General features: G+C 39.3%; 1 protein-coding gene across 3 annotated transcripts in view; it reads left to right on the plus strand.

Annotated features, from left to right (window-relative positions):
* The window catches only part of SLC25A13 (solute carrier family 25 member 13), a 173,149-nt gene that overhangs the window by 70,012 nt on the left and 86,879 nt on the right, over nucleotides 1-16,258 (plus strand). For all 3 annotated transcript variants that reach the window (XM_045793200.2, XM_045793201.2, XM_087861058.1), the window contains one exon: nucleotides 15,105-15,244. In XM_045793200.2, coding sequence (XP_045649156.1) covers nucleotides 15,105-15,244 — 140 coding nt within the window. The remainder of the gene's footprint in view (nucleotides 1-15,104; nucleotides 15,245-16,258) is intronic.

Genomic DNA, 16,258 nt, shown 5'->3' on the forward strand with positions numbered 1-16,258 from the left:
TAGGCAAAAGGAATGTCTGTTGTCTAGGTTCAAAGACTGGAGTGTACTTGGCACATTTGAGGAGTACAAGGAGAACCTGTGTGAACTGAATGAGTCAGGGAGACCCTAGTAGGAGAGAAGTTCAGAGAAGTAGCAGATCTGATAAAGTAAGACCCTTTGGATCAAGGTTAGGTCTTGGAGTTTGATGGTAAGTGAACTGGGAAACCATTACAGGATTTTTTTTTTTTTTTTAAAGCAGAGTGATGTGATCTGGTTTATGTTTTAACAGGATCATTCTGGCAGCTGTGTTGAGAATAGATTATAGAAGGAATAGAGTAGACAGAGAGGGACCAGTTAGAAAGCTATTGCAATAATCCAACTGAATGATCATGGTGGCTTGGACCTGAGGAGGTTAGGAGTATTTTGGAGAGAAAATCAACAGGGTTCTCTGACGGATTGGATGTGGGCTGTGAAAGAGAGAGAGGAGGCAAGAATGATTTCAAAAACTTTGGCCAACTGGAAGGGTGGAGTTATCAACCAAGATGGGAAGGGCTACAGGCTTGGAGCGGGAGGAAAACAGGAGCTCACTTTTGGATGTGTTAGTTTGATGGCTATTGGGTATGTAAATGAGGTTGTCAGATAGGCACTTAGATATATGAGTGTGGAATTTGGGAGATAGAAATTTGGCAAATAGTGCTTGAAGCTATTTGATTGGTAGGGGCAAAATAATTAGTAAAGGTAGGGATGTCTCTTGGATCTGACAATGTTGTAAGACTGAAGATCCAGCAATGAAGATTGTAAAATCTTCAGGGAGCTTACATTTTAGGGATAAAGTAAACGAACAAAGATTATATGATGTCAGGATAGACTGTAATGTAAGCTAAGTGGGTAGGAGGGATAGAGGCTATATGAGCAGCCCTGGAGGGGTGTCTGTGACCACCTAGGTGATGTATGGATGTGAATGGCAGGAACTTGGAGCTGTAGGGGTCTGGAGGTGATGGTCACTTGGGAGATGCCATAACGGTCTAATGGAGGCCTGGGTTGAACTTGTATCTCTGGACCTGCCAGAGAATGAATCATATATAATTTGACCGTGGGGTGAAAGGAGGTCAAAGGAAAGGAAGAAGAACCGGATAGTAGCTACTGAGCTTGTTCTGCTCCAAAGACATGCGGTTTTATAGAATCTCTTGAGAGAAGGCAATTACCTGTCATTTTATCTTTAAGTGTATTGATCACTTACTACGTACTTGCCTCTGGGCTACGTGCTTTCTATGTAATTTATTATTTAATCCTCACAACCTGGGAGGTCTATCCTGTATAATACCCATTTTTCTGATGAGGAAATGGCCTTGGGGAGGCTAGGTGACTTGCCCATAGGCTTGGTTGCTATGGCACAGCCAGGTAGCAGCCTGATGACAGCCAGCTGTTTGCTGTTTACCACGTCCTCCTGTCTGCCCTGGGGGTGGTCATGCTCTACGGGGCGGGCCCTTCCTTCCTAATGAAGATAGGTGCCAACTAATCCAGAGTGGTTTCAGTCTTTATCAGACATGAGGGGGATTTAATAATTTTTCACGAAGAAGTAAAGAACAATAAACAAATGCATTAGTTAGGAGTTTGTTTATATGGCTATAGTGGAAAGTAATTACAAGGCAGAACAGACCTGGGTTAGAGTTCTTAGTAGACACAGAAAGTTGCCTCGGTAGCACAAGTGTCTGGGTAATTTGTTGAAATGTTTTGACATGGTCTCACCAAGGAAGCTTTATCTTTTGACGTGAGCAGAATTCTGAGGAGAGGGGAGAGTCATAGAGTGGTAGGGGGTGGGGAAGTGGTCTTTGTACAGGTTGAGGGTGTTAGAGGAAGCCCTTGCTTGAAATGTGCAGCTTGAGAGCTGTGGGTGCCGTATGATGGAGCTCCCAACCGCAGGCCCCTGAGCAGGACTTTTAGTTAATAGGAGAGACAATTGGGAGTCCCACCAGCTCTTCAGAGGACAGGGACCGGATCCAAATGGTGCTTGGAAAAGATGGATTTCCTTGCATTACATGGAGTCGGGCACAGCCAGAGGCAGACATGCCTGTGATCATTGTGTGGGCTTTCTGTGAAGCAGGCAGATGACCGCTCTCCTTACGCGAGTAGAGGATGTGAGGATCAGGGCTTGAAGGTGTGGTGTAGACGCACTGTGAAGGGCGGTTTCCCAAACACTTTCACTTTTCCACGTTTCTTATTTGAGGATGCTGGGAAAGCAAAGCATGTTCCTTATGAATTTTAAGAAAGAGTGCGTTTTGTGGGGGTGGTAATGAAACTGTTAATTTGACGTATTTAGTGTACCCACAAATGATCGGTCTCTTAATAATGCTAATTTAACATGAACTATTCCTAACCTTTGCTAGTTCTTTGGTTGTTTTATCTGCAGTAGGCGACAGGAGCATCCTAGCTCAATAGTAGCGGACAACCTGAATCTCACTTTTGTCGAGGGAATGTCACAGTTGGACCCCCTGAAAACTCAAAGTATATTCTATACCATAGCACTTTAGGTTGAAATCTAAGATTTTTACTCGCATAGTGCTGTTACATGTTTTTCTCTTCCTTTAACTTATCTTTTTTCATTACAGTGAACAAAATTTCGTGAACTGTTTTATAATGCATTTTTAAAGTTATCATTCTTAGTATGCGAACATAAGCCCACAGGTTCATCATCTATGTGGTAGTGTTGTGTGTGGGGGTCTGCAGTTTTTAATTAACTCCAAAGGCAGGAATTCTCCAGAGACAGGACTTCTTGACTCTGGGGTTCTGGGTAAGTGTCAGGGAGTCCATGAATGGCCACAGTTGTCAATAATGTTTTGTTGAAATGAGGATTTGCTTTTAGCAGATTTCAAAGAGGTCAGTGACCTGCCAAAAGGTAAGAACTGCATTTTGTAGAGGGACTGTTGAACGAGTAGATGTACACCTTATTTAAGAGTTCTCTAGCTGTTAAGTACTTCAGTTGTGAAATAGTGTTCACCCTGTGCCACGCTTGGAAAGCTTTGATTGGTTTCCTGCTGCAGCTCCGTCAGTTGACCTGGAGTCTTAAAAAAAACTAGCCCCGTCTTGCTCTTTCATTGGAAACTGCAGTGGCCTCTTGTCTTTTATCTTCGCTATTTAATGATATTGTGAGTCTTGGGTACCTTCAAGTAGTGGTGTTTCCTGTTTCTGTTAGTAAGTATTGTGTGAAAAAAGGACTCTCCTACTAGACAGTCATAAAACCTAAAATTTTTAGTAGTTAAAGCCCTGAGAAGTCCTACGGAAAAATAAATCTATTTAACTTTGTCAGACTTACTTGAACGGGACCTTTCTTTTGTGTGTGAGACCTAAACACAGTCTTGAGAACTAATGAAGCGATCTCTAAAGCCCTTTTCTAGTTAATTCTGTGACATGGATGGTGGTGTTTGGAGGGGCCCTTTCTGGGTTCATGGTTAGATTTTGTCCAGGAACACCTGCTGTGATGAAAGTGGAGTTGGCATGCTCTGCTATGGGAAACAGACAGGCTAGATGACGTGACAAAATATGCGGAAACAGTCCGCTTCAGTCATTTTGACTCGGGGAGCAGAAAATGATGAGAGTTAAAATTATGGAAATAAGTTTTGAAGGTATGCACCCAAATTTAATAATACATATAAGAAGGTAGAGGAATGTATGTAGTAGATTAGAAGAGGACAGAACTTTGGCCATAATTTTTTTAACTTGCTGGGAAAATCGTTTATTGTTATCTCTGTAAAGACACTTGGAAAATGAAATATTCAAAAGATAAGCGAGGGGAAAAGTCGGTTAAGAGTTGGAAAGAGCGTTATTTGGGGGAGGTTCTGACTTTGGTGTTTCACAAAAATAACGTGTTATTTGGTGAAAGAAACTTACTGACCTACAGTAGATTTAGTTTATATTATTTTAGGACTCAAGTCCATTTTCTTATACACATTCCAGTAGAGAGTGAGAATATTGAATAAGAACAGTGTGTGTCTTGAAAGTAAATAACCACCACATTGATAAGAATTGTGGCATGCCCGGGTACTGAGTGTCTTGCCTGAGATGCCAGAGACTGTTCAGAAGCTGTTCCAGTTCATTGGGTCAAACATCCACTATTTACGAAAAGCTAAATACGGATTTGCACGATTGACCATAATGGCTTCAATTTTGAAAGATAGTAGTATCAGGGAGCACTTCCAGTTGGTGGGATAATTTGAGAATCGTCCATGCTCAAATGGCTAAAATATTGTACTTTTTGCTACTTCATCACTCCATTTTAAAAATAGGGGGGATAAAGGCCTGTTGAGAAGGTGGAAGAATGTCAATTGGAGAGTAAATCACAATAACCCTGTGAAGCCACTCCTTAGTTAACAACTGCCTGAAGGTTAACCCTTCTTCAGAAGCCTGTCAGTGTGGAGGGGCTGACTGGGGGCTTCGCCACTGTTGTTTGCGTGGACGTGTGTGCGTGGATGTGTGTGCACGCAGTGTGGGTCAGGTGAAGGGGAAGAGGACTTGTGAAGAGTGTAGAAGGTGTGGAGAACAGAAAGCTCACAGTAAATCCTAACACTTGGAGCACTGGGAAAATTTGACTATTTTAAACTGTACTGCTCACTTAAAAATAGTAAAATTATACCATTATTCTTTCAGTATGAGGGAGAGATAAAAATACAGTTTTTCTAAATTGGAAAATTTGCTGTAATCTGGCTGCTAATGACTGATTTCTTCCAACAGTTGCAAGGCAGTTTTTGCTCTGATAGGTTGATAAAGGAAACAAAATCAAGAACATATTGGAAGTTCTCAGAGAAAATTACAGTTTAGGTATGTGTTGGGGGTGGATAGTTAGACATTTTAATTGAAATAAAACAGTTTTATACTAATATGGGATCACTGTGGGTGTACATTTGTAGTACATCTGCTCTTGAAGCATTTCAGTAGGGTTAAATGTATGTTAATGCTTTTGCAAGAAAATTATTTTTGAGCACATCCGTCTAAGGAAACTAGCTTAGGAAATCGGTTTTTTAAAACAATATAGATATTATACTTGCATTTAGAGAATGAATTAGGAATTCTGTGTACTGCCTTAAAAATTTCAAAGAGTTGGAATTTTTTGGTAGTGTTCTTTAGTGGTGAGGAAAGTTGATGGTAATTAATACAACAGATGCAAGCTTACATCACAGTCTCCTCTATACCTCCAAACATTGTGTTAACGCACCTACTTTTGATATTATGAAAGATTGCTAATGGTTTAGTCTGTCCAATTGAAAACAACTTCTCTATCGTGTAGGTTGAAAAAAATCTCAGTTGACCTTTCACTGTTGATTTAGATAATGCATATGATAGAAGATTAATATCAAGTGCTAGGTATCTCTCAGGCTTTAACCTTTTTTTTTTTGTTTTTTTGTAAACCAACGTTTATACTGCGATGAGTTAAGCAGTGTAGCAATCTTGAGGATTTATAGTTCCATCAGATTTTAGAATAGAAGGATTCTTAGCAATAAAGCAGACCATGGGTTTTGTTGTAACAGTGTGGAGGTGTTCATTGCCACTGTGGACTCCCTGGCTCCCTCTCAAGTCTGCTGAATTAAAATCTTAGGGTGTGGGGCTTGGCAATTTGTTTTAAACAAGCTCTCCAGGGGAATGTGTTTTCCCTGCAGTTGGACAATGGCTGGTGTAGTTTATGGCTTTCTTTCGCGGATATGGATAGAAGCCCAGAGAGGGGAGAAAGTGACTGGTTTTGCAGGAACCACAACTTTGTCTTCCGCACTATGAGAAGGATGATGTTCTTTTTCTAGGATGCCCATGACCTCATCAGAGTAGTCCCGTCCCTTTCTAAGTACTGAATTGGAAGAGGTCCAGATTAGCTCTCATTTTTACCTCCGCGCACCGCATATGTATGACTTCAGTCCCACGTGCAGCCTAGCTTGCCTGCGTGTTCGCGCGGAGTGCGTATATGCTCGTGTTGTGGAAGATACTTATCACCACTGTACCTGCATGTTCAGAATAATAATAATACAAAGTTTACGGGGGCTTACAGAGAACTCAATTTTAATGAGAAGGGCTGCATGTGTGAAGTACTTACTCTGTACTTACTCTCTTTTAATGGCACCCATTTTCCCCCTAGAACTTTCTTGAGCGAGTGTGAATTGTAGGCAGAATACTTCTTTCCTCTTCAGACCCTTAACTGTGATTAATATAAAAAGGCACTTGTCAAAAGGGTTTGCAATGGCAGCCTTGATACTGGGGCTTGTGGCAGTCGAGATAGCTCTGCATCCACTCGCTCCATTACGTTACTTAACTTACCAATTCAACAATTTGTCTTCTGCTCCCTGCGTAAAAGACGTAAAAGACGATGTCCATATAAGCTGTTGTTAACCATATCAGCAGGGTGGGGATAGTATTTCCCTTAGAGTGAAACCACAACTTTCTTTGAGGATTTAGCACATGTTAGAAAAAGCACCGGGTGAAGCCGTTCAGAGATGAAGTGCGGGTGGTTCGGCAGCTCTCCCTCTCCCTCCCAGAGGGATTACTTTGGGGTTTAACGGAAACATCCTTTTTGTGTTTATTGTATTGAAATTTTTTGGGATCCATGAGAGAGAGATTATGGTTCAGTGTTTAAAATAATGTAGCTTGATGAACCTTTTTTATTTGAATGGGAAACTCGCTTTCGTTGATTTGCAGCTTCAAAAAGTGAATCTTTTGGAAATTTAAGTGCATTAATTTAGTTATTCTGTATGGAAACAAAAACATAGGAAGTTAAAATTTGCATAAGTGAAGACCTTGATGATTTCAGATTATAGTGTGGTGGAGGTTAAGGAATAAGAGCCCACAGAATTTGTAAAAACAAATTCAGTCTAACCACTTAATGGCATGTGCAAGTAATTTGCCAATTAAATATTTCTAGTATCTGAAAGATCTTCAAAGTAAAGAGTGGAGGTTCTTAATCTTTCTTAATTTCATACTTTCAGAAACATAATAGAAAATTACTAAATTTTTGATCACTTTTCATTCAGAATTTTAATATATGAGCTAAGAGAAGGATGGATTTTAAGTATTTGAGGAAAATTATTGCTTTTTGAGAAATGTATAAACTATGATATTTCCAAATCACACTGTGCCTGATTTTTTTGGTATCATTTGTAAATATTTGATTCCCAGATAACAGTTTTCATTGTAATTAAGACTTCAGATTTTGGAGTTTTACCATTTTGATGGTCACCTACTATGTTTAGAACATTGTGCTAAGCAGACTTAGCTCCAGAACAACGCTCTAAGGTAGATGTTTTATTCCCATTTTACAGAGAGAATTGAGTCAGAGTGAGTAATTTACTTAATGTCACTCATTAGTAAGAGGCAGATCTGACAGTCCTAGGTTTATTTAAAAAACAGACTGAGATAAAATTCACCCACTTAAAGTGTATATAATTCAGTGGTTTTTAGTATATTCACAGATTTGTGCAGCCATCACCACAGTCAATCTTAGAACATTTTCATCACCCCAAGGACATGTTTATCACCCTCCACCTTATCAGTCCTCACTCCCCCTCCCGTTTTCTCCATGTCCCTCCAGTCCTAGGCAACCAGTAATCTTCTTTCTGTCTCTGTGTATTTGCTCACTCTTGGCATTTCACATAAATGGAATCATACAATATGTAGCCCTTACAGAGAGCTTTCTTCGTATGTTCTCAGGGTTCATCCATGATCTAGCATTTAACAGTACTCTTTTCCTTTTTATTGATAAATAATATTGTGTCACTCTGGACATACCACATTTTGTTTATTCATCCTTTAGTTAATGGATACTTGGATTTTTTCCCACTTTTTGGCTATTATGAATAATGCTACCATGAACGTTTGTGTACAAGTTTTTGTGTGAACATATGTTTTCATTTCTCTTGGATATATACTTAGGGGTGGAATTGTTGGGGCATTTGGTAACTATGGTTAACTTCTTGAAGAACGGCCAAATGATTTTCCAAAGTGACTACATGGTTTTACATCCCCACCAGGAGTGTATGAAGGTTTTGATTTCTTCATATCCTCACTGATGCTTGTTATTAGTGGGGATGAAGTGGTTATCTCGTTGTGTTTTTGGTTTGCATTTCGTTGATGGCTAATGATGTTGAGCACCTTGGATGTGTTTATTGGCCATTTATATATCTTTTTGGGAGAAATATCTACTCAAATCCTTTGCCCATTTTTAAAATTGGGTAATTTATCCTTTTATTGTTGAGTTACAAGAGTTCTTTATGTATTCCAGAGTTCTTTATCAGATACATGATTTGCGGAATTTTTCTACCATTTGGTAGTCTGTCTTTTCACTTTGTTGATGGTATCCTTTGGAGGACAAAGTTTTAAATTTTGATGAAATCCAATTTATGTATTATTTTCATGTGTTGCATGTGTCATAATCTAAAAGGTCATTCTTAATCTAGAGTCACAGAAATTTATGCCTGTGTTTTCCAGTAAGAGCATCACGGTTTTAGCTCTTGTACTTAGGTCTTTGCTCTATTTTGAGTGAGTTTTTGTATATGGTATGAGGTAGGGTTCTAACTTCTTCTTTTTTTTTTTTTTGCATGTCCCAGAACAATTCGTTGAAAAGACTAATCTTTGCCTATTGAATTGTGTTGTCATTCTTACTGAAAAGCAAGTGACCAAAAATATGTTTATTTCTTGACTCTCAGTTCTATTCTGTTTGTCTGTATGTCTGTCTTTATACCGTGTGACACAGTCTTAATTACTGTAGCTTTGTAGTAAACTTAAAATACAACTTTGTTCTTTTTCAAGATTGTTCTGGCTATTCTAGGTCCCTTACATTTCCATATGAATTTTAGGGTCAACTTGTCTATTTCTGCAAGAAGCCAGCTAGAATTTTGATAGGGATCTACTGAATCTGTAGATTACTTTGGGGTAATACTCCCATCTAAGTCTTCCTGTCCAAGAACATGGAATATCTTTCCATTTATTTAAGTCTTTAATTTCTGTCAACAGTGTTTTGTAGTTCTTGGAGTATAGGTTTTGCATGTCTTTTGTTAAATTTATCCTTAAGTATTTTATTCTTCTTGAGGCTGTTGTAAATGGAATCGTTTTCTTCATTTCATTTTTGAGTTGATTACTTTTGGTGTCGCAGTTGATTTTCGTATATTGATCTTGTATCCTTTAACCTTGCTGGATTCGTTTATTAGTTTTAATAGTTTTTTAGTGGATTCCTTAGGACTTTGTATACACAACATCATGTTGTCTGTGACCCAGCTTTTAAAATTACAACTTTTTCTGCTATAACCATATTTTGTAGCCTGGGAAATTTATTAACTTAGGAGAAATTAGTTGACTTTTTGAGGCTATATTTAGGAAAGAAACAATTGCCACAAACAATTGCCAATAATTGTCTTTTTGTAATCTTTAAAAAAGTACGGTAGACATTTAGGCTGGAAACATTTATGGGGAAAGCGAAGTCCCACAAATAAGCTCAAGGGATCCTTGAGTCTTGCTTTAAATAATATCACCATTATTTGGTGATATTATGGGAACTGTAGTCCTTCCAAACATAGTTTGTTTGGCACAGACTGAAATAACAATGATTATACTTTAAGAGATAAGCATTCTAATTTGTTTTTACTTTCAGGAATAGTGGCTGAGCTAAGAAAAGTATGACTTTAAATACCCAAAACATATAATCTGGTGCCTCATTCCTATTCTAGTGCTAATTCAGTTTTGCTTCTTTGCCTTTCTGACCTCAACCTGGGGTTAAGATTTTAAGGCCTTGTGTTTTAGACTAGGAGAGACCTTCTTCTCATTCTTTTTAAATTAGTGATAAATCTGTTACATAATGTTTATTTGAAAGCCATCAGCTGATGAGTTGTGAGTTATAGTTACATATATAGTTCACTGAACCAAACAAGTAACCAAAAGCCTAGAACATTTGCGGTTTCCTCTTTCCTATCCAGGAATACAAGTTAGGTTTGGAAAGGCCAGGGAATGGTAAAGGTTTAGTGATAGGATGGCCTTCAGGTTGATTTCTGGAGTCTTTCCTGGTAAAGCTCATGGAACTTCCCATCGGAGCAAGAGTACAGAGCAGAAATTGAAAATTGTTTGGTTTTTAGTTTCTGATTTTCCAGCTATAAAATAGGAAGAGTACTCTTACCTTTCATTGCCGTACAAGGCATGGAGAAATCTCAAAACAATCAAATGTTAAATGAGAAAGCTCTTTGTGCCTCCTAAAAGGAGAAAAGAATATTAACCAGAGATAATACTACACTGTCTTCCATAGTGAAGGGGGGAAATTCCAGGAACCATTGGGACTCTTGGCTCAACAGGAAAGTGTACAGACCAAGCATTTCAGAAAACAAATGCCCCCGAGTGACTTACAGAGCAGGATGAAGTATTCATGGACTTGGGAACCTGCTCAGTACTTTTGGACAAAATGTGTGAGTTTTCCAAAGTGGCAAAATTTGGTATTTTAATTCTTTAAAAGAGTTGATTAGTGATGAAAATGAATAGAGGTATTGGTACTTTTCCTTTTTAGGAAGAATCCTGCTCCCCTCCTGCGCAGTCATGTGGTCTGTCCGGTTAGAATGGCTTGGTAGTCTTATGATATTTGAGTACATAAACCTCTGTTAGTTAGGTAAATTAGGAGAATGTAAAACAAATTTTGTAGAGATTGAACCAAATGGTTAAAAAACAAAAAAGCCTCTGGGTCTCTTTCTCCTCTGTGTTCCATGAACAGCTCTTCTTCCACAGCAACCTTTTCTTCACCATAAATGTGACATCAAGTCCTTGGGGTTTAAAAATAATATTTGCTCTGGCAAGTGAGGCCAGCGTCTGTAACTGCCTGGAGCAGGATCTGTCATGTCTCAGTGACCCCGGGTGGCTTTGGTCGTCCAAAGCGCTCTGATTAGACCCTTAATTCACTTGAGAGGAAATGAACCCTTCTCCTTGCTGTTGCTCTCCACTGAAAAACTCCCTCATGGATTTACCTGGATAAATCCTTGGAAACCTTCAGGACCCAGATCATGTTCTGTCTTCTCCAAGAAGCCTTTTTCTCTTCTCTAAGTGCCTCCCTCCTGAAGCTTCTATTTCCTTGCCATGAGGAGCTCTTGCAGGTGAACACTTAATGTGGCCTACTGTCAGGATGGGCTGGTTAGTTGTTCTTGTGGGTTAGACGTGGACACAGCTGCATGCCTTCTACTGCCATCGTGCTCCCCCCTCGGCGAGTACGGTGTGCACGGGCTGTGCTGTTTCCGAGCTGTTAGCTAGCCAGCTAAGCCCTGGCGTTCTTACCGTAGCCAGTTTGTCAGAACAGCTGAGGACTAGTAACAGGACCACATTCTCAGGGTCATGGCACGTGGAACCCGCCCAGCTCCAGGGAGCATCAGCCGCCTGGGACATGTAGAGGAGGTCATCCACTGGATTGCACAACGTGGCAGCCCTGTGTGTCCTCTTGTGTCCACAAGTGGCCTGTGTTTACACATTGTTGCATTGCATTCACTGGACTAGAGACTCTTTCCTACCTCCGTCCTGTCATATGTTTGTCTGTTTCCGTGGGAAATTAAAAATTAGTAAGGAGTGAATCTAACTTTTCCATAACTTTTTGGGGCAGTGTTTTTAAAAATGAGGTCCTAGACCCTTGTATCAGAAACACTTGCTATGCTGGTTAAAATGCAAATCCTCAACCCCCCGATAGACAGGAGTCAGTCTAGGAGTGGAACTGAGGGCTTTAAAAAGCAAGACTGATGATCCTTATGTACTTCCCTGAAATCTTAGGAAATGATTGTTGAAATAGCTTCTCAGTAAGTGGAAAGTATAATGCCTCGAAGGGTTAATGTCCCTGTCTTTAACCTGTTGCTCAACTCTCAACCTTTTCTGACTCACGTAAATTCTATTTAGTAGGTAGCCTACCAAACCAGCCACAGGGGGAGAATCAGATGTGAAAAAAAGACTTTGCTCTCAAGGTGCTAATCATCTATGTGGAAAGAAAAGATACACAATAAATATGTGCACTCCCAACACATCTGCATTTATATACGTATTGTATAAATATATCTTGAAAACTGATTATTACCAATAGTACAGGTGTGTAGGATTGACAGTTTGTGGAGTTATGTCTTCGGGATCACATACAGCTCTACACTGGGGTTCAGCACGTCAGGCAGGTTCGGAAGAGAGAGAAGCTCTGTGGAATAGTTGCAGAAGGTGCTGGTCTTAAGAGTTCAAAGTTCACAGTTTTGAATTCAAGTCAGAGCCTCTCCTAGGCAATAAATGTTACTTATTTTAATTATAGGAAAACTAATTAGGTTACGGTGAGGCACATTTTAAATTCATTTACTAATTTTTGAGTGACTTAAAATTATGTATGTATATTTCGAGTTTTAGACCATATAAATATTAAAATGAATAATAAATGCCATAGCTTTATATACCAGTATTTGGTTACTATCGTCTGTTACTCTCTATGGGACACTGAAGAAGAGAGAGGTCAGGAAAAGGAAGGTTGTCATTTTTTTTTTTTTTTTAAAGATTTTATTTATTTGACAGAGACAGCCAGCGAGAGAGGGAACACAAGCAGGGGGAGTGAGAGAGGAAGAAGCAGGCTCCTAGCAGAGGAGCCTGATGTGGGGCTCGATCCCAGAACGCTGGGATCACGCCCTGAGCCGAAGGCAGACGCTTAACGACTGAGCCACCCAGGCGCCCCGGAAGGTTGTCATTTTTGATAGCTATGCATGATTTTTACATAAAACATTACCCAATCGGCATGCTTGGCAGAAAAATGGCTAGGACACCATTTTTGTTTACATTTTATGATGGTATGAAATTTTTACTTATAGTGTAAAAAATTGTGTTTTTTCTTTTGGTCACATCTTTGTCATTTGAACATCATTTCCCACCAGATACTTTATTGGTCTAGATTAGAAGATTGTGGGAGCCTTCCCTGAATCTCTGTGGGGCCTGCTTCCTGCAGAGGTATCGAAATTTAGAATTGGAAAGGAGCTACTGATTTTCTAGGGTAGTATCTGTTTTACCGCTGACGACTTAGGCATGGAGCCATTAGAACAATGCCCGGAGTGGCTAGTGCCTCAGAAAGGTTAGTCCAGATTAGAAGTAGCATTGGAAGCCAAGCCATTGGAATTTCGGTTCAGGAATTTCTTCTCAGATGTTTTAGAGCCGTAAAGAAACTTGTTTTTCCTGCTTAATTTATTTCATCGAGGACGACCTTCACCTCCACTCTCTGGTGGGGAGGGGTCTTTCCATTTTTTTTTCTCTTAAATCCCAATTCTTGTTTTACTTACTTTTTCCTTATCTCCTGTCTCTTTTTTTTCCCCTAAACGTGGGTAAGACAATAAATTCAAAGAAACTGAAGGTTGTACTTTAAAACTTCAATGTTACTGTCCTCATCGGGGCCAGCTGAGATTTTCTACCACCTTTTATAAAATTTATGCCCAGCATCGTTCTGATTTTTTACTGCCTTCTCTGTGCAGGTAAATTACCCAACCTTATACTGATGGCAGCACTACTCTTTCTTCATGGCCAAACTTAAAAAATTTCTGGAAATGTTAAAAGCATGGAATAAAAACTTGTGGGTGTAATGGGGTAGAAGTAGGAAATTTGGGGGAAACAGTGGAAACCTGTGCCAAAGTTTCTGGCTTCTTTTAGAGTACTAAAGGACTAACTTCTTTTTTCTTTTTTAAACAGGTGCAAAGGGGGAAAAAATCCCCAAGGTATCAGGCACAGTTTGCTCATAAAACTGAGCAGATTTGGTAGATAGATTTAAGGAAGGGAAGGCCAGGACCAAATTTCATTAATATAGTAATTTGTGTCCCTCTGCCCTCCAAACATACATTTTTGTTGGCAGCGGGGGCGAAGACTTGTAAATAGAAATGTGAAGCTTTAGAAAAGTCAGGTTTTTCCCGTTGTTGTGTCCTTTGTCAATTTTCTTACCGATTTGTAGTAGAGGCTCAAAAGAGGGGAAGATCAGTACTAGTACATTTGGTGCCCATCTGAAATGGGATTCTGTGGACCATGCGCAGTGTCAAGTCGAAGAATTGGGCTGCAGGCTCTACTTCCCCATCACCTTTGTCTTTAAGTGCCTTTCTCTTATGACTAGTGGAACTTTTTAAAACTCACATGGAGTCTTAGTGCTGTTGAATATGTGCTTCAAGATACATCTAGCTGATTTCTATATCAATAACTTTTTAAAAAATTGAAGTGTATTTAGCATACAGTGTTATATTAGTTTTGGGTGTACAACGTAATGATTCAACAATTCTATATATATATTCATTGCTCACTGATAAATGTAGTCATCATCTGTTACCATCATTTGTTTCTTAAATTCCACATATGAGTGAAATCACATGATATTTGTCTTTCTCTGTCTGACTTATGTCACTTGAAGACGACACAAACGGAAAAATATTCTGTGCTCATGGATTGGGAGAACCAATATTATCAAATCATCAAGAACATTTTAATAACTTGAAAAAGGACTATATTTAAGACTTGTGTAGTTCTGTATGTGTTTCTATATGTATATATGTGTTTCCTGCCACTAATGACTGAATTATGTCTCCTATGTTTAGAAAATAGTATTAGTTGAAACAAAACATGTGAGGTGATGATATTAGATTTAGATTATTTTGGTTTGGTTTCCTACTGCCTGCTAGGTGCACGTGCGTGTGTGCGTGTGTGTATCTGTGTGTGACTTCTAGATTTTTTTTCTCTTTATTGGTGGGACTATTAATTTTGGTTTCTTGACTGATTGCATGAAGATTCCAACTTTTATTTTTTTTTATTTAATTTATTTTTTAAAAAAGATTTTATTTATTTGACAGAGAGAGACAACCAGCGAGAGAGGGAACACAAGCAAGGGGAGTGGGAGAGGAAGAAGCAGGCTCCTAGCGGAGGAGCCCGATGTGGGGCTAGATCCCAGAACGCTGGGATCACGCCCTGAGCTGAAGGCAGACGCTTGATGACTGCGCCACTCAGGCGCCCCCCAACTTTTATTTTTGCCATGGTTTTAAACCTGTGTGGTTTTAAAGTTGAATTATTTTTTATAAGAAGAAAGCAATATCCTTTTAATATTATATAAGGATAAATCTGATTTGTTTTAATCAACCCTTCTTTTCTCTTTTCAGAGGACGTTAAGCAAGTTTTTGGACAGACCACAATTCATCAACATATTCCGTTTAACTGGGATTCAGAATTTGTGCAACTACATTTTGGAAAAGAAAGAAAAAGACACCTGACGTATGCAGAATTCACTCAGTTTTTACTGGTGGGTGCAGCTCTTAAAGAGTAAATAAGTAAAACTGGGATCCTGATTTACCTCAAAATCCCTAACCTGGCCAAACCATCCTACTTGAAAATATTTCTTTATTAGTATGTAAACACGATATAATTAAATGGATTCTTACAGACCGTGTAGAATGCCTTCATGTGGAAAAGGAATATGCATTGAGGGCCCAGGAAATCAAATGATTTGCCGAAAAGTCACATAAGTCGGAGAGGGGGGCACGATTGGAACTTGAATTCTTGGCTTATGACTGATTCCACTACTGTTCACCAGTATTTTGTTTTCCCTTGAGAAAGGGACAGCCGTGTCATCATCAGCATCTAACTAGAATTATTTCACTTGAGACCTTTTATAGACAAAGGCACTGGGTCTGCAGCTTGACTGCAGATTGAAATCACCTGGGGAGCTTTAAAAACATCTGGTATTTGGGTCCCCCACCTCTAGAGATTAGATTTGACTGGGGAGCAGGTTAGCGAGAACCTGGGCATTGGGATATTGAAAGCTTCCCAGGTGCTTATAATGTGCAGCCAAGTTGAGAATCACTGTTCAGAGAGCACCTGCTGTCCATACCCAGGGTTAAATTCGGGGTTGTTTACATTTCTGGGGTGCACCTTCCTTGGCCTCGTCCCTCCTGCCTTTCCCTCATCACCCCCCCTCCCCATTATGGTCCCATCATTGGGCCACTGATGATGCCAGTGGACGAGTAGTAATAAAATATGATTGTACTTTTGTTTTCCTCCTGAAGCATAATTTCTAAAATGTTTTAATTCCAATATTAACATTTAGTCACTAGAGGTCAATATCTGTATGGTATGTAGACTATCTGATAAACCGCTCTTTCTTTTGGACTTCGATGCATTTGTTTTATTTTTCTAACAATTAAATTTTATGTTTTATAAAATGTAACTTAAAAAGACTCATTTAAGGCCATTATTTTGCTGTGTTTAAATTCTGGGTCTTGAGGGAAAACTTGCCAGGGAAGTCACCTTCTTTCCT

This window comes from Ursus americanus, chromosome 3, assembly GCF_024610735.1.
Source record: "Ursus americanus isolate L20-20 chromosome 3, mUrsAme1.1.p, whole genome shotgun sequence".
Lineage (NCBI taxonomy): Eukaryota > Metazoa > Chordata > Mammalia > Carnivora > Ursidae > Ursus > Ursus americanus.